Source organism: Cydia strobilella, chromosome 17 (genome assembly GCF_947568885.1).
Source record: "Cydia strobilella chromosome 17, ilCydStro3.1, whole genome shotgun sequence".
NCBI lineage: Eukaryota > Metazoa > Arthropoda > Insecta > Lepidoptera > Tortricidae > Cydia > Cydia strobilella.
Genome location: NC_086057.1, coordinates 8106555 through 8129022, shown reverse-complemented (window position 1 = coordinate 8129022; position 22468 = coordinate 8106555). Strand labels below are relative to the sequence as shown.

Genomic DNA, 22468 nt, shown 5'->3' with positions numbered 1-22468 from the left:
GCATTTGTTTACATTTTCGAGTAACAAAATATGCTTGTTAGAACTGCTCCGGTAAAAATATTATTTTCCACAGCATCATCACATTATTACGATAATAATTATTAATATTGTATGATAATTGATAACGTAAGTTATATTTCTAAACACATGTTTAAGGAATGTAATTTATTTATTTAAGTTAGTCACATTATTTTAAATCGATATTAAGTATATAATGTGATTGTGGGTGTCGTCCTGAAAAGTAGTTAGAGTATGGTAATACTACTAGAGTAGCAATTTAAGAGCTTAATATGTACCCCATTCTCCATATACATTAATAATTTCATTTCATTTCACAACTTTTGTCGCCAGTTCAATGCGTATTATTATTTTCCGCAAAAGAATAAGGACTAAAGAAAAGTAGAACGACCCATTTAGGAAAAGACATAAGGTGGGATACACATAATGCATAATAATGGCGGATCGTGTGATCTGGAAATGAATTTCTTATTTCGCGCTCGCAACACTTGTAATTTATGGAAAATGGTAATGACATCACATTTGACATTTCCAGATGAAACCTCGGCTCATTAACGATACATGGTTGAAATATATTTTTCCCCTCACTAGCTCGGAAAGCCGTCTTTTATCCTTTAAAACAAGCGGGGAAAAACGCATTTTATCCACTAGTGGGGAAAGCAATTTGACCTTGGATGGAGCGTGTTTAAGTAGCTTTTGACAGAGATAACAAAACGTAAAACGCTCATAATAATGGTTTGTTCGATATTAATTATCATTAAATAAATGGTTTGAGTATTTAATAAAAAATACCAAATTTAGCTTTATTTAATTATTTTAGGTCATAAACCTTAAAATTCTATAAAAACCTTTGTTCTTTTATAATGATGTTGATCATAATTCTGAACGCACAAGTTGAGTCGATGCAATTTCAAAACGCATCATTGACATTTCATACGTCAGAAATGTCAACATTATCAACAAAAATTTTACTTAAAAACTTCTTACGTAAAAGTACAGAATTTCCAGTTTTTTGTTATAATATCGTAAAAAAATGAGTGATTCCAGTTGATGAAGATGATCTAACGCCTGTGGATGTTGCACCTTCCTCGCTATAGTGGGGGGAAAAGTTTTGTGTTACACACGGGTGCAAATGTATTTTACTTCTCGTGTGTTTAAAACACTCGCTACGCTCAGGATTCTATTTTAGAACCACTCGCTTCACTCGTGGTTCAACTATAGAATCCTTTCGCTTGCTCGTGTTTCAATTCCACACTCGCGGGTAAAATACAACTTTGCACCCTTGTATAACAATTAACTATTTCCCCTCACTAGCTCTGAAAGTTGTCGTTTATCCTTCAATACAAGCGGGGGAAAACGCATTTTATCCACTAGTGGGGAAAGTAATTTGACCTTGGATGGAGCGTGTTTAAGTAGCTTGACAGATAACAAAACGTAAAACGCTCATGATAATGGTTCGTTCGATATTAATTATCATTAAATAAATGGTTTGAGAATCTAATAAAAAATACCAAATTTAGCTTTATTTAATGAGTTTAAGCCATAAAGCTTAAAAGTCCATAAGAAACGTTTGTTTTTTTTATAATGATGTTACATATAATTCTGAACGCACAAGTTGAGTCGATGCAATTTCAAAACGCATCGTTGACATTTCATACATCAGAAATGTCAACATTGTCAACAATTTTTTTACTTAAAACCTTTTCTCACCGACTCGCGTAAAAATACACAACTTCCAGAGTTTTCTGTTATAATATCGTAAAGAAATAAGTGATTCCAGTGATGAAGATGATCTAACGCCTGTGGATGTTGCACTTTCCTCGCTATAGTGAGGTGAAAAGTTTTGTGTTACACACGGGCGCAAATGTATTTTACTTCTCTTGTGTTGAAACACTCGCTACGCTCAGGATTCTATTTTAGAACCACTCGCTTCGCTCGTGGTTCACCTATAGAATCCTTTCGCTTGCTCGTGTTTCAATTCTACACTCGCGGGTAAAATACAACTTTGCACCCTTGTATAACAAATAACTATTGAACAACACTCTTAATCTTTATGCCCCGCTTCTGACATTTTGATATTGTAGGAAAACAACGTAAGTCCGTAACGATCAGAACTCGTCATATCCAATTGTAGCAGGGTTTTAAAAGTACTTGAAATGTACTACTGGCGCAAATGGAAAAATGAGTAAAAGAGAGCAGAAATCTATTGAAAACGATAATGAAGCGACAAGGAAAAATGTCTTGACACCTTATTTCGCCGTTATCAATTGTCATACTATTGTCATACATTATATAAGTAACATCAAAGAAGGAAAGATTTAAGTCACGTGACAAAGGACAATACCAAAGAGAAGTAAAAGGTGCTGTCTTTAACTAGCTAGGTTCTCAGCCATGATAAACACTCTTGCAATTGATAATTATGGAAAAAGATGCTGGAAAGAGGAATTGTGGTGGTCAATGTTAATCGTGGTTGCGTAACATACGAAAATGGTCCGGAACTCAAAGGGTGGCTGAGAAGAAGACACTTGGATAAGGTACGGGTACTTACATAATTGTTGATTAAGTCCGGATGGTCGGTCTCCAGCCCGTCATCCAGGATGGTGACCACGACGCCGCGGCCCGTGATTCCTTCCCGCCACGCCGGAATCACGTTCATATCGAGACCGCCGCCTCGGTTCTAACACACAAATAACAATGTCATTATTTTTAAGAATTAGAAACTTACTTGGACGAGTTTTAAAGGGAATGGTAGTAAAACACAATCGACAGGGGCAGTACATTCACTAAGTTTCAGACACGCTCGCTTCATGATTACTCTACTAATCGCAATCTTAGCAGTAATAGTTTAGCGATTCTAGCGAACAAAAAAAACAACGTATTAGATTTAATCTAGAGAGGGATACCATCAGTATGATTCTTGACCTCCTGCTGTCAAACATGATTTTGTTAGTGATAATTTTGTACTTACCTAGCAGGTAGGTAATTAATCTGTGACAGAGGTCACAAAATACTACTACAATTATAACATAATAGATATAAAAAAATCTATATAATGTAGTTATGTAAAGGTATAGTGGCCTCTAGAGGAAATATATATTACAGGCCACCCCAAGCCGCGATGACAAGTACATAACTACATAACATAATTACTAACAACACAAATTCACCACAACTCGGCGTTTAATTTATGTGACAAATAGCACATAAATTAAACAGAGGATACGTTTAATAATAACGGAGTTTGGAAGGTATGTAACTTTATAGAAAATATTTAAGTACCTACTAAGTACTAACAGGTTGTTAACATTCAATTATCTCAGTAAGATAAATCAAAGCTCTTAATCTTAATCTAAAATTAATAAAACGGTACACTTTTGTTAAGATTGCGATTTTTTCTATCAAGGAAAGTTAATTAATGCAAAATTAATTAACTTTCCACATCAGCTTTTCTTTAAAAGTGACTTTCAAAGAAACGCCGAGTTATTTTTTACTTACACAATTTTATTATTCATTCTTTACTTTTCACTGACCCGTAGCCATTACCATTTAAATCCACTTTTAAAAGCCCCTTCAAAATAAAAATTTAACCCAGCTAGTGCTTTACAAACAGACAGAAAAGGAACAAATGAGTTGACGCGACAACATTATTGGATTCGTTTTGCTCCCCTGATATCAAAAGTCAAAACAAATATTAAAAGTACACCTACGAGTCGCCGAAAGTAACTCAACAACTCGGGAATGATGTTAAATTTTCTTCTTATGTTCTTCTCATAATATTGACGGAGTCCAAACTTGGCTCTTATTGCTGGCTAATTTAGCTCGGGGTTTTAAACTACGTTCGTCAGACATTATACTTCGGAGTTAACAAAAAGAATACCGATTTTTATGTCATTTTATGTTTTTTACGTTGCGTTTGTTGGACTTTATAGTATTCATTTTTTTTTCTTCCACGTCTTTAACGATCTTACAGACAACAAAATAGCTTCTAGTCATCGGAATATTGTTTTTATTTTGGAATTTTTTATTATTAAAAAATTTCCCTTTAAAAGCTGAGCATGTAGTAAGGAAATATATCTTGACTTTTATTGACATAAACATTCCTTAGGAATTGTCTATTAAGATGACTGCCTTTTGTGTCATTCCCGTTTTTGTCATCTTATACTACATATTTACCAATGTAAATAAGACAAAATACTACGTAAAGATATGTCACAATAAATAACTCATGTATATACACAGTCACGTGTTTTGTTTTTGTTAATATTACACATTAACATTAAATATTGTAGGTATTTGAAACTTACAAAACCACAAGTCACAACAAAAACTGTTGTTCAGGATTAAAACATATAATTCTGTAACCCAACACTCTGCCAACCACCACATTTCATTCTGATTGCGGCATGTTTGGTAGCCACACATTTTACATATATTAAACTTCATTTCAATGGGATACGGTTAAAAATGTAGGTAGATTTGTGCCGATTGTACATCAAAACGTGGATATCAAACAATCAATCAGCCCGCGGATTTTTCGCCGCAACGCACCGTACGGGTTATCATTTCGTTTTGCCAAAATTGCGAAATATATTTTAGCGAATTTGAGGTTTTATTTTTTCCTTTTTACGTACTCGTAGCGAACGTTAACGAGGTTGTCGTAAACTCGTAAATATGGGCGATTACTACCAGCTGGCGATATGCATTGCTCGTATCGTACGTACCTAAATACATGTTAGTGCAATGCCTCTATTTTTAGTGACAGCGGTAAAATTATATATCATGAAGTTAATTTCTTTTTTTTAAGTGGAAAAATTACTGCCTTGGGTGAGACTTGAACTCACGGCCTATGGATATAGTGGGAAGATTTGCTGACTATGGATGAGGTCTTGGTGGCTCAGTTGGCAGAGCGCTGGAGTATCTATCCAGAGGCCGTGAGTTCAAGTCTCACCCAAGGCAGTAATTTTTCCACTTTTAAATTTATTCTAAGCTTAATAGCATCGATCGCAGACGTTTCTGCTTGTTAAAAATTAATTTATCATGAAGTTATTATATACGCTATATTTAATTGTCTATAGACAAGATCTTGAAAATCGATATACGTAACAGAATCATCTGTTGATGTCAATCAGTCTTACTATTATATTTGTCAGGTTTGGTAATGGTGACCAAAAATGAAAGAAACAGAGTGCAATATTTGTCAGGGCACGATGAATACTTACTAGATACCACATGTGTGGCCACTTTGGGTCGTTGAGTTGAAACTTGGAGTCGGCGGCTCTCGGCCGACCCTTCACTCTGGCTGGTATTTCCCTCTTGTTCCCTGCTTCTCTCTTCGTCGCCGCTGACGGCGATGGGACGTACGTCCTGACTGTAAAAAAAGGTTTATGTTAGAGGAGACTGTTTTAAGTACCTACACTTATGTAATTAGACGGGACAAACATTACGCTAACAAATACTTGAGAACTTCTTAAGTGGGGTTGCTTAAATATACATTAAACTTATCTTATGCAAGGCTACTTTTAGAATGCTGAAATTTATTGAGCTAAATATACAATTATTTTTAAATATATTTAAAAAATCAGAATAAGAAGCTATTTATTGCCAAACACCAAATAAAAAATGGAGCAAATAAATAAAAAATGTGTGACAAAAGGAACGTTCTCAGCATAAGCTGCGTCAGCTATTGTACAATATGACCCCGCAGCCCCCGCAGGGCTGATTTTCAGTCCGTCCCCCCTTCATTGAACCACATTTATAGGTACGCAGGTTAAAATAATTGTGTAAGCAGAAATACTCAGAACAGATTGCATTTAATTTGTGAACTGAAAGAAATAGCTGTCAGTTTCAAACAGAATCGCTACGATTACCCTCCTCGATTCACTAGGTCTCGGACGCTAGCTTTCCTCGTGCGGGTAATTGAATTAGGAGCACAAGGAGACGTGATTATTATGCGATGATGGAGATTCTAAACTAAAGGTATCGTTCGGATTCAGACTACATCAGAATTACTGCAGCAGTATTGCAGCGTGACATTACTGCCGACTGCATTTGCTGCAGTAAATGTCAAAATCGATGCTGCTGCCCTGACTTGTGTAGTCTAAATCCGAAAGGCTTTAGAAGCGGCTTTTCCGCAGCAATCGTCTTTCGTCTGATAATAACTTACCTGTGGAAGAGGTGTTGAACACTACAAAGTCCCGCTTCTTCCGCGACAGCGCTTTCTGCTGTCGCGCCCAGCGCACCCTCGTGTCTCCCTCGAGGCGCCCGTGGTGGTCGTGCGACGGCGACAGCGACCGCTTGGCCACCGAGTGGTGGTGGAAGTGGTAGTGGTTATCGAAGATCTGCAACAAAATGAAAGACGACTTTTATTCAGAGTTATTGAAAAGTACGTAGTTATATATAAACTAAGTAGCCCAGGAAAAGGATCATAGATTAACACAGAAGGCTACGCGTAGACGGAACCAGCGAAATATGAAAACTGTCCCTCTAGTTCCCTTCTCTTTAGGAGACAGTATTGTACAACCTGATTTTTGGGTTGTGGTGGGTTAAATTGACCAAATAAGACGGAATTAAAATTTTGTGCATTTGTTTCATGTAAGATCTACGGCAACAGAAAAACAACACTATATGTACCTAAAGTTAAAAAAACAACCGGAGATAAATACGGTACCTAACAAAAACTTTTCGGTGCAAGCTAATCTTCGCTGTGTTGCACAACAATGAGAAAAACGGTCGAACCGAGCACCATTCAAACAACTCTGGAACATAATGCTAGCTTTACACGAGTTTAGTATTGTATTTATCATTAAAACTTAAGCTTGATTATAAGTACCTACAAGACTGATTAAAGATAAGAGTATTTGCAACCAGCAGTCTAGCAATTATAGATTGAAGTTTCAAGAATCACTTAATTTATCAATATTGATCACGTAGGTACATTAAATGACTTTATACTTCTAGTCTTTTAATGCAGGTCTTTGCAATGAATACCTTATAGTTGACGTAACTATGTTCATATTCATACTGCTAGAATTCACTGGAACTTGAAATTTATGCACAATTTACTATTATTGCATCATTAGATAAGCATAAATCATATAGCGTCTAAGCTAACTGTGCACCGATTTGAATAGAACAAAGTTAGAGAGTATCATTATTAACGGCATATTGTTCCACACTTTGTCATTTTAAATGCCATGCGGAGTTATCTTGGTCCGAATCTATTTACTTGACATACAGGTTACAGCAAAATTAACTAACAAAAAAGGTAACGCTTTCCACATAAATTCTCGTACATTGACCCTTCTGTTGCTATCTCTATTGCACGCGCATAATTATATTGCTGTCCCACCCATGATGCCGGTTGTCAATGTCACTGTGCAAGCGCGACAGCAATATAATTATGCGCGTCCAATAGAGATAGCAAGAGACGGGTCAATGTACAAAAATCGATGTGCATAGGGTCTCTTCTTTAGTAGGTATTAAAGCTCGTGTAAACGGAGCACTAACCAAAAATGGAACATAAAACAGTTGTCATGAAACAGGGAAAAAAAGTAATTTACGCTAACAGTGGTCGCGACATCGCGTGGCAACGACTTTTCGCCCAATTCGAACAATGCTTATAAGATGCCACAGCGATATACGATACTGATGTGACAGTGTCAAAAGTGACGTTTTTGGTTAAATAAATGTCACTTTTGACACTGACAGATCAGTATCGTATCGCTGTGACAGTTTATAAGCATTGTTCGAATTGTGCCGTTTCATTACTGTAATTCGCGCAAGCCAATTTCGTGATTGAAGGTGTGACTCGGCAATCTTAATGTAAATCAGGTGTAATAGGGCTTTTGGTCTTAATGGTTCCAATCGCATAATTGAAACTATAATTCTTATTTAAATGCGAATTGTAATCAATCTTAATTTGATCTGGTTTTCACATCACATAGTGCATTACGAACAAGGAATAATATAAATCGGATTTTTTTAGAATAGAATAGAATGAGATTTTATTCGAAGCACAAACAAACAAGACATTACATAATACAAAAGAAAACATAAAATAAGATTAAAGTGCCACGAAATGGCCTCATCTCAGCATGTTGCTGGTGACTTGTTGGTGGTGAGCTTGGGTAAACTTCGCAGTTCAAAAAATCTGACTATACTAAACCCCATAGGGCCCATAGGTATTTGCCCCAATACTGTAGGGCAAACGGAGGGAACTTTATATTACGTTTAAGTTTATACTTATATATAGTTAAAATTCACAGTAGAAGACCCTGCGGATTTTTCCAAGCATTATGAAGGAGCTACTAATTGGCTCAAAATAGCCCTACGAGTACTCAGATAAAGATGTTATTAACACAATGAAATGTCGCAAGTTAATAATGTCTCTTTTGACATGTCAGGTGTTCTATAGGTCTCATAACTCATAAAGTTTTCCTACTGCTCCTAGTACTAGCAAATATACGTAATTGTAGTACTTAATAATTACCGAATGGAGTAAAATTTCCATTTAAGGACATTCCAATTAAAGTAATATATTATCTGCATTCTACGTTTTAATTACTTGCACTTGTTAATATAAAAGTGAATTGGGCTACAGGTATTGAAAATGTACGTTAATTAAAGGAATATTCATGTTGCGACGAGTCGAGCGCAGTGAGGGCAGAAACGGATCATTGGCGTGTCGAGTCAGGTTCAGAAGAGTTTCAAATATTGTTTTTCTTTGTCATAATTTTTATGAGTTTTTTTTAAATGAAGAAACATATACGAGTAATTATTCAGAAATTGAAATAGATGTAATATACGAATAAATAAGTGAGCAAGGTCTCTCGTGCCTAGGGCTGGAATCGAACCAGCGTACTCTGCATTCGCGGCAGATGATTAGACCCCTCGGCTACCCGGGCCACGACGGCGGCATGGGGTGAATATTCTCAAGTATATGCAATCTCTAAAGAGCTAAGGCGTAAGCAAACGCTTGCCTTACACTACTGTCTACTTCTAAGAAATCAAATTGACAACCCATCTGTTCTGGAGCGTATGCGTATTTTTACCCCAGACAACTACATAGCTGCAGTAGGGCGTAGCGCACGTAGAGCCAGAAACCTTTTCGCATATCCAAATGTCCGCACCTATCACGGTTCAAACGCACCCACATACCGAGCAATAGAATTACTAAATAACTACTTAGCTTCAATCCAAAACGCAGACATATTCGCAGACAAGTGGCCGTCCTTACAAAGTAGTGTCAGGATTTTTTTAAACTCTACCTATGTAACTTTGTAGCATGTATGTTTAATTTAAGTTCCTAGAGATACTCGTAGTTCGAAAAATGTATACATGTTTATGATACTGACTATGTATTAACAGTATAAGTGTCTTGGCGTAGGTCGCTGTAAACTTATACTTGTGTTTGTTTGAATAAAGAATAAATAGCACAAATTAAAATAATTCATAAACATAACATTTTTTTTTCCTAGTAAATTGTTTAGATTTATTAAGTATTTGTGTATTTTCATAAACGCTCAATTATAATAATGTTAATTTAGAACGCGACCGTGCGCGAGCTTTTACAAGTAGAGTAGGAACTCTAGTCTAGAACCTAATACGAAATATAACTTATAATGCGAAGTGAGCCACGTCTGGTTAAGTAAGCAATACCAAGGTGTAGGCAATAAATAGGTCCCTGGAAAGGAATTTCATTATCCACGTAGAAGCGTTTCCATCCGCTGTATCGTGACGTTAATACGAGTAGGTATGTACTCGTGATGCTTCTACGAATTTAGTTTAATACATAAATACAGTACCAATTAGAATTGGTTTCATACTGCATTCAATACGTACGTATAAATAACGTTATTTAAAAATATGCACATGACATGTAATGTTGAATAAATAATAAATAAATAGGTAGAAATAAAAGAATATATTTTAACATTTTAAAAAACAAATATTATCCATTCGAGGGAATGACTACTAATGTCTCTTATCTTTCTCATCGTAGCGTATAGGGATTAGATATATTATGTACTGTACAAAATTTTACTGCAACTAAGACTGGCCTAGGTTGACTTTTGGTTTTACGATTAAAAACGATATATTATATGTGCACACAATCGTGAAAAAAGTTGGCGTGGATCAAAACTGTTCGAAAAGGCAGTAATCAAATCATATAATAATCATAATATTTATTGATAATATAAATTACATGTCTCATTTTAAGATTATATTTATTATATATATTTTATTAATATCTAAGTTACTAATTTAAAGAACTCTTTATGGTTGTAGAACGCTTGCCCGACAAACCAATTATTTAATTAAGTTACTTAGCTTCAGAATATATGCATAGTCATAGTCAGGTGACTATGACTATATTACACAAGCTTATTGTTGTGGCTCAGAAGCAGCGACGGTATATAATTTTATTATATAGACGGAGCTCTCAATACATTTATGACTTCGAAAAACGGACCATATGACTGGCAATGACAACCATCACTGAAAGTTATCCAGTCTCATAAACATACCCCAAATATATATACAATTTCCCGCTATTATAAAAAAGTTGTGTTTGTTCAATAACAGTTTCGATGGCCAGAATTTCTAAATGTAAAACCCCTTTCGCGGCATTAAAATAGTTGACGTTGTGAACATGCGCGCTGTACCTACAGTGTTGAGTCGCTCGCGGCACAATTCCTGTGGGGGTGGGGTCATTTTTGAGCTCTACTCTGACTTCTATAACTTATTCTAGTTCGTTGCTTAAATAAACTCATTTATCACCTGTGGCTTCCCTTAGGCGTTTGCTGAGCGAATTGTTCGTTGCTTAGAAGTCATATTTCAATATTGTTTCAATACTTACGTCACTTTCTGACATCATTAACCTATAATTTGTACGCCACACAGAAATTCACTGAAAATTATAATCCAAAATCCATACTTATTAATAATAATACAGGGAATATCAGCTTCACCCATTAGCCAAATATCATATTCAAATGCAGACTAGCGGGTGTATTTCCAATAATACTAGGAAATAATTAACAGAGCTGTCATTAAAATCGCCTACACAGCTCGAGCGATTTGATCGGGCGAAATGACTAGTATAAGAGCTTTGTATGATCACGCATAGTTGTGATGGGTCTTAGGTCTTGTTGTATTGGTAGGTAAAGGAATTCAAAGTGGCCGTGTTCGTGTAAGCATTGGGAGAATGGAGCTTCCGACTATTGGACCGCGAGACGCGCCGAACCGTGGTAATTGGAACAACCGCATATATGGAAACTAGAAATGAATGAAGTGCATCATCGGCTTTTGTTCATAAAAGCAATATTGCGATCTGTTTTTGTTTCATTTTAATAACTCGGATATGGTGTGCGGGAATGTTACATTGGAAATATCATTATTTGGTCATATACCTCTTCAAAAATTGTTATATTTACAACACTTGTTTTTTATAACGGAGGCTAACGACACAGACTTAAATAATACTATGTTTAAAAAAAACTGTTTATTCACTATTGGTTAAGCAGACCTAGATAATTATTTGTCATGTCATGAAAAGACGTTTTGTCATTTTATAAGACATTCTGACTAATAGATGTACATTCACGCTCCGTGATTGTTGAGCCAATTAGGGTCCTAGCTAAAATGGTTGTTCAGTTATTGCGCTATGGAATGTCCAATTTAGCTAGAACCCTAAGTGGCTCAACAATCACGGTGCGTGACTGTATAGGTACATTAAATTACATAAGGATAAGGGTGTTAAAATTTAAAATGAAAGGGATTTTTTTACCGTCCGTTTCGACCGACAAAGATAATCCCCTATGACAAAACGAAGGAGTAAATAAAGTTTTATTCCAAAATTCCATAATTATGTTGGCACACGCAAATACACGCATAATGCAGGTAAGAAAAAAACTACAGTTCTGGAAATAAAGTTTCAACGTCAAAACGCAAACATCACCTCAAATACCTATGTTAAATTCAGAAACTTAATTTTATCATTTCTTATTATACATTGTTAACTTATATTACTTACTACAATAAACCTTACAAGAATAAGCAAAAGTATGTGTTTTAGTGAGCGTAAAATTTATAAAGTTCGTTTATAACTGAGAACACCCACAGTGATAATAAAGTATGTCGATATAATTTTATTAATACTGGCGCGCGGCGGCCATACGTGCCGTAACCGCCTCGTGTTCTTACTGGTTACGCGAGTGAGGGAGCATCTAGTTCTCGGGTACCGGTGTAACGTGACCTTGAGAGTATTCTCGGTGAGGGACACCATATAATATTTTCTTTTATTTAAGGTGCGGTGAGTACAGGTCCTCCGAACTCCGAACGCAGCTCGCTGAGCACTGAGCGGAAGGCTGTGCGCTGTGCGTGCCCGGGATTGCGGATATCGTTGTTATTGAATTGTTATTTTTAGTGGTTTTCAACATAAAAGTTATCGATTAGTTACATCAAAAATAAAGTAACGCATGTTTAAAAGCAATTTTCATGTTAATATACTCATGGACAATTTTAGAGGAACGCAAAAAAAGGTTAAATTACTGGCCAGCACCTAATTTCAAAATTAGTATTTTTTTGCGTTCCTCTAAATTTGTCCGGGAGTGTAGCTTTTGTGCAATAGAAAAAATAATAATGGGGCGTTTTAGACCTATGTTCGTATTTTTCATAGAGAGAAAGTTGTTTAATCAGATTTTGAATCGATTAAGTTACTAGAGTTAGCTAGAGAAAGGCCTCAAGATTCATATTCTTGGGCAACCGTAGTATGATCTAAAAAAGCGCTACGATTTTTCAAAAACTCTGCTGCCTGAACCCACTGCAACTTAAGCTATAGACTCGGAAAGCAATGGCGACGCTTATGTTTATGTGTACGATAAAAGTATGTCTTCCGAGGGCTCCGTCGGAATTACACGTATATTTCAATAAAGAATGAAGACAGCCAAGAAATTGTGATTTTGATAAGGGCGTATTAGAAATACCAACATAAAACATAAATAAATTCGCTTTAAACAAAAATGACGAAGCCGTAAACGTTACGATAACAAGGCAGTTTTTTCGCAATAAATGGACATTGAGAAAATCATTGCGGTTATAAAGCCGCAAGAGCCCTTCAAATAGTGTTTAGTTTTTGGGATTCAGACTATTATACAAATCTAACAATAATAATAAGTATGTACATATGTACAATAATAACATAACCTTTATTCGGCTACCTCAGCATCCGCTGTAAGCGATCAAACCCAGCAAGATAGATGAACCCATACGTGAGTGCACGAGTATTTAGCTTCCATACGTGAGTTAGAAATTCGCAAAATGATCGCTTTCTAATTCGTTCATCATCGCGCTTTTTTGATTTTTAACCGACTTCCAAATCTCAAAAGGAAGAGGTCCCTAGACCTGGAACCAGCCCCAGACCCAGACCCGGACCCCGACTCGACCTCGGACACGGACCCGGATCTGGACATGGTCCTGGACCTGGACCTGGACTTAGACCCGGACCCGGTCCAGGACCCGGATCGGAACCCAGACCCGGAAATGATACTAGAAAAGTGGGTTAGGTTAGGTTTGAACTTGCGATCCTTACATAATCGAACTGCTATCAGAAAATTGGGTTAGGTTAGAACTGCGATCCTCACAGAAACGAAATGCTACTAGAAAAGTGGGTGGTTTTACCTCCTTTTCTACATAATTAGGCAAAAGATGCTGTCTTTATCAATGTCATTGTATGGAATCGTGCATCATTAACAATAATACTTCACCGGCATCCCACATGGAAGTCGGTTTTTTTCTCTTCAAAAATATTGTTTTCGTAAAACGGTTTAAATTACGAAAACAATAACCCATTGAAAAAGTTAACATTGTTTTGCCTTTATTTTAATGATAAAAGTTTAACGTTGATAGACTTCTGATTTATATTATTGATAGAAACAAAGTTGTTTTCTTATTGTGTATTGAAACAAATATTTTTTACCTGCGTATTCCAATCGCCCTTCAAGGTTGACAAGAATTAATTATTCAGTTATTAATTTGTAACAAAATATTGTTTCGCTTTCAAAACATGTTTCTCTTTGTTTGAAACATCACAGTAACATGTTCAATTTAGTACAAACTTAAACAAAAGATCATATTGTATGCTGAAAGTTCTAGCTACTATGTAGTTAAAAGGGACCCACTGATTGCCAGTCCGCCGGACGATATCAGCCTGCCAGTTAGAACAAAAAGTTGACAGTTCCGAACAACTGACAGGCTAGAGACTGCAAGCGGACTGTTAATCAGTGGGGCCCCTTAACGTTGTATGAAATACAATGTAAAATTAAATGTGTTGTAATCGAATTTAAACTGTCGTGAGTCATACTAACATTATGCTTACTAATACGCGAATAGTGAATACGCGGTGGGTAGGTAAAGTTTTTTGAAGATAGGCAAATTATGTTTTTACCCGATAGTATTCGTCATAACGATCACGGAAATGCAGCTCTTAAATTTTTATTTCGTATTATTTATTAAATATATTTTTTTAAGTGACCGAGATGACGTTTGTGAAATTTAATAGCAGATCAGGAACTAATGCCTGTGCACGTGATTTAATTGATGAGATAGAAAAAAAAACGATGTCAACTGTCAGTGTCACTTAGCTGTCATTGCCGAAAAATAACAGACATAACGGCCCAACCCTTTCTGTTACCTTGCGATTTAATGTTATCATATGGTTATCATTGAGTATTTGACGACCTCAGCACGACCCAAGGACTTCTGATTCCTCACGACATCTGCGAGTATTTGGACAATGATTGAATCTATTTTCGACAACTTGGCACTGCTTATTGGACAACGTTTTCTTCCCTTACGACGACCCGACCCCTGCGCTGACCCTTGGACTGAGTTTTGCAAGAAGGATGAGCGAGTTTATGCGAGCAGATTCTACAAACTTGCCCCACATGGACCTAGTTATGATTTTAAATTATTACCATAACAGTGATAAGCACAATGCCGCCGAAATTAGTGGGCCCTCCTGTACGTATGTGTGAAATACATACATTAAACATTTTGTTATTAACATTTTTCGGCAATGACAGCTAAGTGACACTGACAGTTGACATCGTTTTTTTTTCTATCTCATCAATTAAATCACGTGCACAGGTATTAGTGCCTGATCTGCTATTAAATTTCACAAACGTCATCTCGGTCACTTAAAAAAATATATTTAATAAATAATACGAAATCAAAATAAAAGAGCTTCATTTCCGTAATCGTTAAGACGAATACTATCGGATAAAAATATAATTTGCCTATCTTCAAAAAACTTTACCTACCCAATTGTGAACGCTATGTATGCACTGCTAGTGCTTGAAAATGGAGACCAAGGCTCTACAAAACATGTCGCGCGAGTGACTAAAAATAAGTGAGCTAAACCGTAAAATTACCTTAACATAAATATGTTGAAATTTAATATTCAAACATACTGAGGAAAATGTTTCAAAATTCTCCGGTACTACAACCATCACCCTCATTAAAATAAATACAACACATGACCCTTCTTAACTTCCCGACTCAACCACCCGTGACCAATTTATAAAACACACATACGAATATGAAATCTTCCATTTCACTCGAGCAGTACCGAGGGTAGAATTTCACCCCTCATTCAAAAAGGACCTATGTCTATAAAAGCACCAGCACAGTTACTTCGTTACACAAGAGTATGAGTTTTCCAGTTGCTTAGCAAGCGTTTGCTTCATGATAACCAGCATGGGCGTGATCCCGAATATGGATGTAGACTGTATTTAAAATAAATTATTTCACGAATTATAGCACTAGAAACGCTATTATTTTTTCATAAATCAGAAATAATTGTAAAAGAACCTAACTTGTAATAATATAATATTATACGGACAAGATTACATAATATAGCCTACATACCTAGACAATGCCAAGTAGGATTTCTGGCAGTAATTTTAAGACAGCATTGTTATGGGAACTTATCAGAACTCATCAAACATCGTCTCATACCTTTTAAACGAGCAATTCTTGTATATTGGGGGGGGGGGGGGGGGGGGGGGGGGGGCAAATCGATCTAGCTAGGTCTTATCTCTGGGCAAACACTCGGTCTCCCAGATATCTTTATTTACATGTTAATCGTAACTCGCTTAAACACAAGCGAGACATGCTAGCTCTCTCTACTATCGTATCGTGAACGCACTGGCTTCTTTCGAGGTAAACGCTAGCCGAGTCACAGTAACAACACTACCATTGAGTACGGCTCCTTGCGCCCGCGGCGCATGACCCAGCAATCAACTCACAACCGAAAAGTCTTAAGACGCCGCCAATTTCCAAGACACAAGTCTTCTCTACCCTGGGTCTGTATGAACTCGAGCGGAAATAGGGATTTCATGCAACCGAGCCTTTCACATGCAACCTATCTCTCGACCCTATACCCGTATGGAGACATGTTGGAAAATTCTTTAGATTTACACTTCACTGACACAGTGAACTGAAATTTTGCTTCGGGTGGTTCTTTTACCGATAGTAGAGCAACGGTTTTGGAAATCCCTTTTAGAGTAGTATGATTTTTTGTGTTTTAATTTTAATTAAATATAATTTAAAGGTATTGTATAGGCTTTAAAGAAAACTTTCAGTAAGTAAGTAGGGGGAGTGTTAGAGGTAACTGACAGACATACTTACTTTTGCATTTATAATATTATATTATATGGTAGGGATAGTCAATGTGAAATTGAAAACAGTTTAAATAAGTGCAATATTATTATTTGTTATTATTTAGGCAACGCTGCGAGTGTGATGGGGACTTTTGGACTAGGCATGCCACAGAACGGGTCTTAGGTTAGGTAAATAGTTTTAAGTTTGTTTGTATAGTTTTTTTTTGTAGTAATAGGTAGTAATTTGTAGGAGGTTGTTTGAGATGATTTTTGTTATTATTAAGGATAATTATATAATAGAATTTAGAATTGTTAAGTGTAGTTTGACCATGTTTAGAATTTTATTAATAAATATTTACATTGTAGCGTGAAAAAAATAAACAAAACGTTATATTTTCTACGAAGTTTAGGATTATCCATCTACATAATATGTATTTTAATAAAAGCCTACCTGAAAGTGAGGGGCACAAAGCGGTTTACTGAGTAGGTAGCCGCAGGGCGAGCGGTCTAGACATAGGGAGAGTAATAATTAAGCGGCCAATTTCTCCATACTAACTTGGACCCTTATTTGCAATATTAGACGAAATGTTTACCCGACTACGGCAAAGCAAAGTTTATGACTTTAGCCGTCTTTGTAGGTATGAATTGGGTGTGACGATATACATAAAAACAGGAACGTATTCAATATTCATATGCTCTTCTCACAAATAAATGCTCCTTACGGGGGTATACATTTCGGATCTGATACAACCTTCAAAAAAACCGGCCAGGCGCGAGTCGGACTCGCGCACGAAGGGTTCCGTCGCAATACGCAAAAAACGGCAGAAAAATCACGTTTGTTTGTTGTATGGGAGCCCCACTTAAATATTTATTTTATTTTGTTTTTAGTATTCGTTGTTATAGCGGCAATAGAAATACATCATCTGTTAAAATTTCAACTGTCTAGCTATCACGGTTCATGAGATACAGCCTGGTGACAGACAAACAGACGGACAGACGGACGGACAGACGGACAGCGGAGTCTTAGTAATAGGGTCCCGTTTTTATCCTTTGGGTACGGAACCCTAAAAAGAATTACTCCGAAATTTATACCTTTACGCTTTCAGTGCCAGCCTACCGTGTTTCCTCTTAGGATTATACGATCCCCATTGTTTCCTTATTCTGGAAACACTTCAATATTATTGGAATCGGCTTTAGCTTCTAACCAATACGTTTGTATACGAGAAATATGTTTAATAATATTTATTCAACACATGATCAAATATTACTTTGTTGGAATGTAAAGTAGGTATGCCGCTTCCGTACATTACCACTATACATATTACAGCCCTAGGTTTTAATATAGGGTTTACGGACCCCATCGCCTAGCAAGTGTGATGAAATAACGCATTACAGCGCTAGGTCAAAATTCAAGATTTAGGCACGGACTGCATCGCCTACGTGTAATAATATCTTTTACGAGCAAGTGTGATAAAAAGTAAAATTCGCTATAAGTAGAGTTTTGAATAGCAGACAAATAAAAATAAGTCCAGAAAAATTACAATGTCCATTTAGATGGAAAACTAAATTTCTAGAAGATAAAAACAATCTATACACAATAGGGTAGTTGACACATGTTGAATTTTATAAATAAATATAGTTAAATAGATAGAAAATGAGCAATTTATCACAATACATTAGAAATGAAATAATATATGGGAATAATAAAAAATTACAAGACCTCAGTTTCGAAACAAATTCCTTACACTTTATTTAAAATATTGTATAGCTACATTTTACATAAACGCAACATTTCACTGACAAAATCGCAATTTCCTTGTTTTCCATACTTTGGAACGGCTTCAAAGCAAAGCGACTTCTAAGCAAAGCGGCTTCTAAGCAAAGTGACACATTGACTACACGATGTGTTGCCATTTGTGTTAAGAGCGTTTGCTTCGTAAAGAGGCGATGCCAGACTTTGACCGTCATTTGTGACAAAAGTATTGCTTTAAGACAATGGGTCCCATACAGACATTTGATCCTCAAAACAAATCTGATCGCCTGATACCATAAAAAAAAAATCTACTACCCTATTTACTATAGTCTTACTCAAACAGTCAGTCATATGCTGTGCGTAATTCAACTTTTCTGAACCCCATTAAGAATTCTAAAAATGCTTACCTAAATCTTTTTTCTTGTAAGCCGGCAAAAATATTTTTACGAAGTCTACACTTTCTCGCGGTCACAGTCTCCCGATATTACAAAATCACATATTCTAAAGGACCTCGTCTGAAGTAAGTAAAGCATAGTAGGGTCACAGGGCGGACACGCCATACATCAAAAATCACTTGCGTTTCTGTGTGTGAACGGCACGTCTGTACACGCGGCATGCGTCATAGTGTTAGTAAGTTGCTTAAAAATAGTACTAAGCGGCGTTCAATCTGCTGTCGCGGGGCGAAGTAATTCCAGTCGGGGCGGGGCGGTGCGTGGCCGTTCTGTATGATAATACTATTACTTATTCTGTTGTAGGGTCATATAAAACTGGTTAGCTTGGGTGTAAGTTTACCACATCAATCTGCCTTGTATACGTCTATCTTCGTCAATTCGAATAGCATCGTCAATCGATAATAGATCTTACGCAAGAAACATAAGACACACCCATGCTCACAGTTGGTGAGATATGGCTTTCGGTTTTATGCGAAGATTGTTTCCACAGATATAATTTTAATAGGTCATCTTAACGCACTTGCTATGCCTTACATAGCACATCACTTATTTATGTTTTAAATTAAATAAAAAAAAATAGACAGAGAGATATAGTAAAACATTTTATAGAACGAGTTGTTATGAAGATGTGTTCTCTTTCATTTGGACATCTTATTAAATTTTTTATCGATTGTAAAACAAACTGACTTTCATATAAACTGCTTTATCTACACACGTAATTTAAAATCTCTGACGCGTTCAGGAACAGCATTTTACAACTGCCATAGCGGCATTTTATCACACTGTTTGAAATCGATATTTAATTTCGAATAAAACGTCATCTCGACCGGATACTAAATCATAATCCTCTGTTTTTGATAGATGTTCGAAATTTGAATATATCGACGTTATTATTACGCAATCATTGTACATTCACAGATAACAAATTTGTTCTAACCAAAAGAGTTTATCTTTGTTCTAGCAGTAAATTCCGGTTTTAGAAAGTATCATAGAGGGTTTATAATACCTATGTGTGTAAGAATCAGCCTTGTGTGAATGCGGTGAGGACATCTAAACCATAGAGGACACATAATCGAACGCTGCCCTCTGCACTCATACACTGGAGCAAGAGAAGACCTGCTGCAACTCACAGCCGATGCAGCAGAAGCGTGGCTCAACTGCTTAAATTTTGATCTATAACTTTTTCTAATTATATTCTTTTGGACACGTTTTATTGCATATTTTGTAAAAAACTAAATTATATGTTAATTTTATACATAGTTATAGGCGAGCAGCTATTTAGCTGATGAGCCTATGTCACACAGTGTCATGAACCTATGTCACACAGTGTCACAAAATATATGTGTGTAGATAATTAGCCGATCTGGTGAATTGGATAAAAAAGATGTATTTTGTCAAGCGTGTAAGTTAAATATAAACGTAAATGCTGAAGAGACTGCAGCGACAAGAAATTTATTTTAAACCAAATTTAAAGGCGTATTAAGAAGTATGTCAAATAAGTCATACGTTTTTAAAATATTTACGCGCCTCCTCGTTTATTAGTAATCATACTAATAACGGAACATGCAATTTCCAGTTAGATATATATCTGTGGGCGTTACTCTAGAGCACGTTCGTATTTCAAGAACATTGCCGTTTTCTCTTTTTATGACTTTGTTTTGAAATGACGGTTCATTTTAGTGTAACCTTTATTTATTCAGGGGCGGTCTGAATTTCAAAGGGTTTTTGAAAGCAAAGTGTATTTTGAAGGCTTGAAGGTTTACTTTGGAGGCTTTCAGTCTAATTGAAGAAAAGGAATAGTAATAATAAATTAAGATCAAACACGTCAGAATTAATTTAATTATTTGGAGTGAATCCGTTTAAAAAAACCGGCCAAGTGCGAGTCGGACTCGCGTTTCAAGGGTTCCGTACATTACACAATTTAAACAATGTATATTTTATGTGAAACGTGAGTGAAATGTCTTTAAAAAACCCGTAGAGGTCGGATCAAAAACTAAGTAATTAAGTCCGACTCACGCTTGATTGTACATTTCTAATAGGGTTTCCTTTGATCTATAGGTAAAGATCTATTTTGTGTATTTTTTTCAAAATTTTAGACCCAGTAGTTTAGGATATAAAGGGGGGAAATTTCTTGAATAACTTCTAAACTGTTTATCCTAAAATTATAAAAATATATATATTTGAGATTCTCATAATGAGCCCTTTCATTTGATATGTAACAAGATATAGTTTAAAAAACTTTATTTTTTAATTTTCTCATTTACACTCCAAAAGTTTCCCCCGTGTTTAAAATTGATTTGTTTACGTTACATGTCCGTCTGTGGGTCATAAACTTACATATGTATACCAAATTTTAACTCAATTGGTCCAGTAGTTTCGGAGAAAATAGGCTGTGACAGACGGACAGACAGACAGACGCACGAGTGATTCTATAAGGGTTTCGTTTTTTCCTTTTGAGGTACGGAACCCTAAAAAGGCGAAGTAAGCCTAGGAGGCCAATGCAAATTTTGACAGCAATATGATTATTTAAACTATGTAATTTTGTTCCCATTCGCCCGTGCGTCTCGCTCGTGCCAGTACATGTACGAACAAGTACGAGTGAAATGCACGCGCGACTGATAACTAAATGACATCATTTAGATATCGTTTTGATGACAAAGTGTACGCTTGACAAACTTTATGAAAAAATGCAATGTTTACATATAAATCATGTAACGTATGAAGAAAATTGAAGATCCGAACTACCGACATTATTTAATTTTAAGTATAGATAGTATAAATTAATGATTACACTCGATAAATCTGAATGTAAAACAATTCAAAGAAATACTACCAGTATCTACCTCAACAACTTTATCCCCTTAAAATACAAGAGTCCAAGTACTTATTATGCTATCCTAACACTTCAGCTTCAATTTTTAACTTAATTACACCTCTTCCCCCTTCTAAACCGCAGACAAGCCTAATATTAAGATAAGTCGCGAATATACAAGAGAGTTATAAAAGAGACGACTCTCTTGTATATTCGCGTTGCTACGAAACGACTTTCGTAGCATTGATTATCGCCTCGTAATCTGCCTACGTAGACGAGCTACGTGCTACGAGTGTAGCGGAGCGTAGCAGGCTTATAGCCGTAGCCGTGGCTCTGAACTAAAATTTTAACTTCAAAAAATACCTATTTAGTGCACTTATTACAACTTGCACAGGCAAGATGAGATTTTTAAATATGGAGAGATCTCCGAAATTTAGCAAGTAAAAACATTAAGACCTGTGAGATACCCGCAGATTTGGCTGTGTATGTTTGTGTTGTGTAGCCTTAAGACAAATTAAGGCCTGCTCCGTAAAGGATTTGCCAAATTCAGTGCTTTTTCTTCAATATTTTCTACTCCACTCCACTCCACCATTGAAATTGCCAGAATCACGAAATTATTATACTAGACATTTTTTAAACGACTTCTTAGATAATCAACAAATTATAATTTTTATTTAACTAAAATTACAGTAAGAATATAAAAACTAAAAGATACTTAAACAATAAACAAATTATAATTAAAACGAATACCGAAAATAATTCGGCGCCAAAT

General features: G+C 36.0%; 1 protein-coding gene across 1 annotated transcript in view; it reads right to left on the bottom strand.

Moving 5' to 3' along the window:
- The window catches only part of LOC134748994 (furin-like protease 1), a 318696-nt gene that overhangs the window by 56897 nt on the left and 239331 nt on the right, over nt 1-22468 (bottom strand). The window contains exons 3-5 of the mRNA XM_063683878.1: nt 6182-6356; nt 5238-5386; nt 2567-2695 (exon numbers count right to left, since the gene is read on the bottom strand). Coding sequence (XP_063539948.1) covers nt 2567-2695; nt 5238-5386; nt 6182-6356 — 453 coding nt within the window. The remainder of the gene's footprint in view (nt 1-2566; nt 2696-5237; nt 5387-6181; nt 6357-22468) is intronic.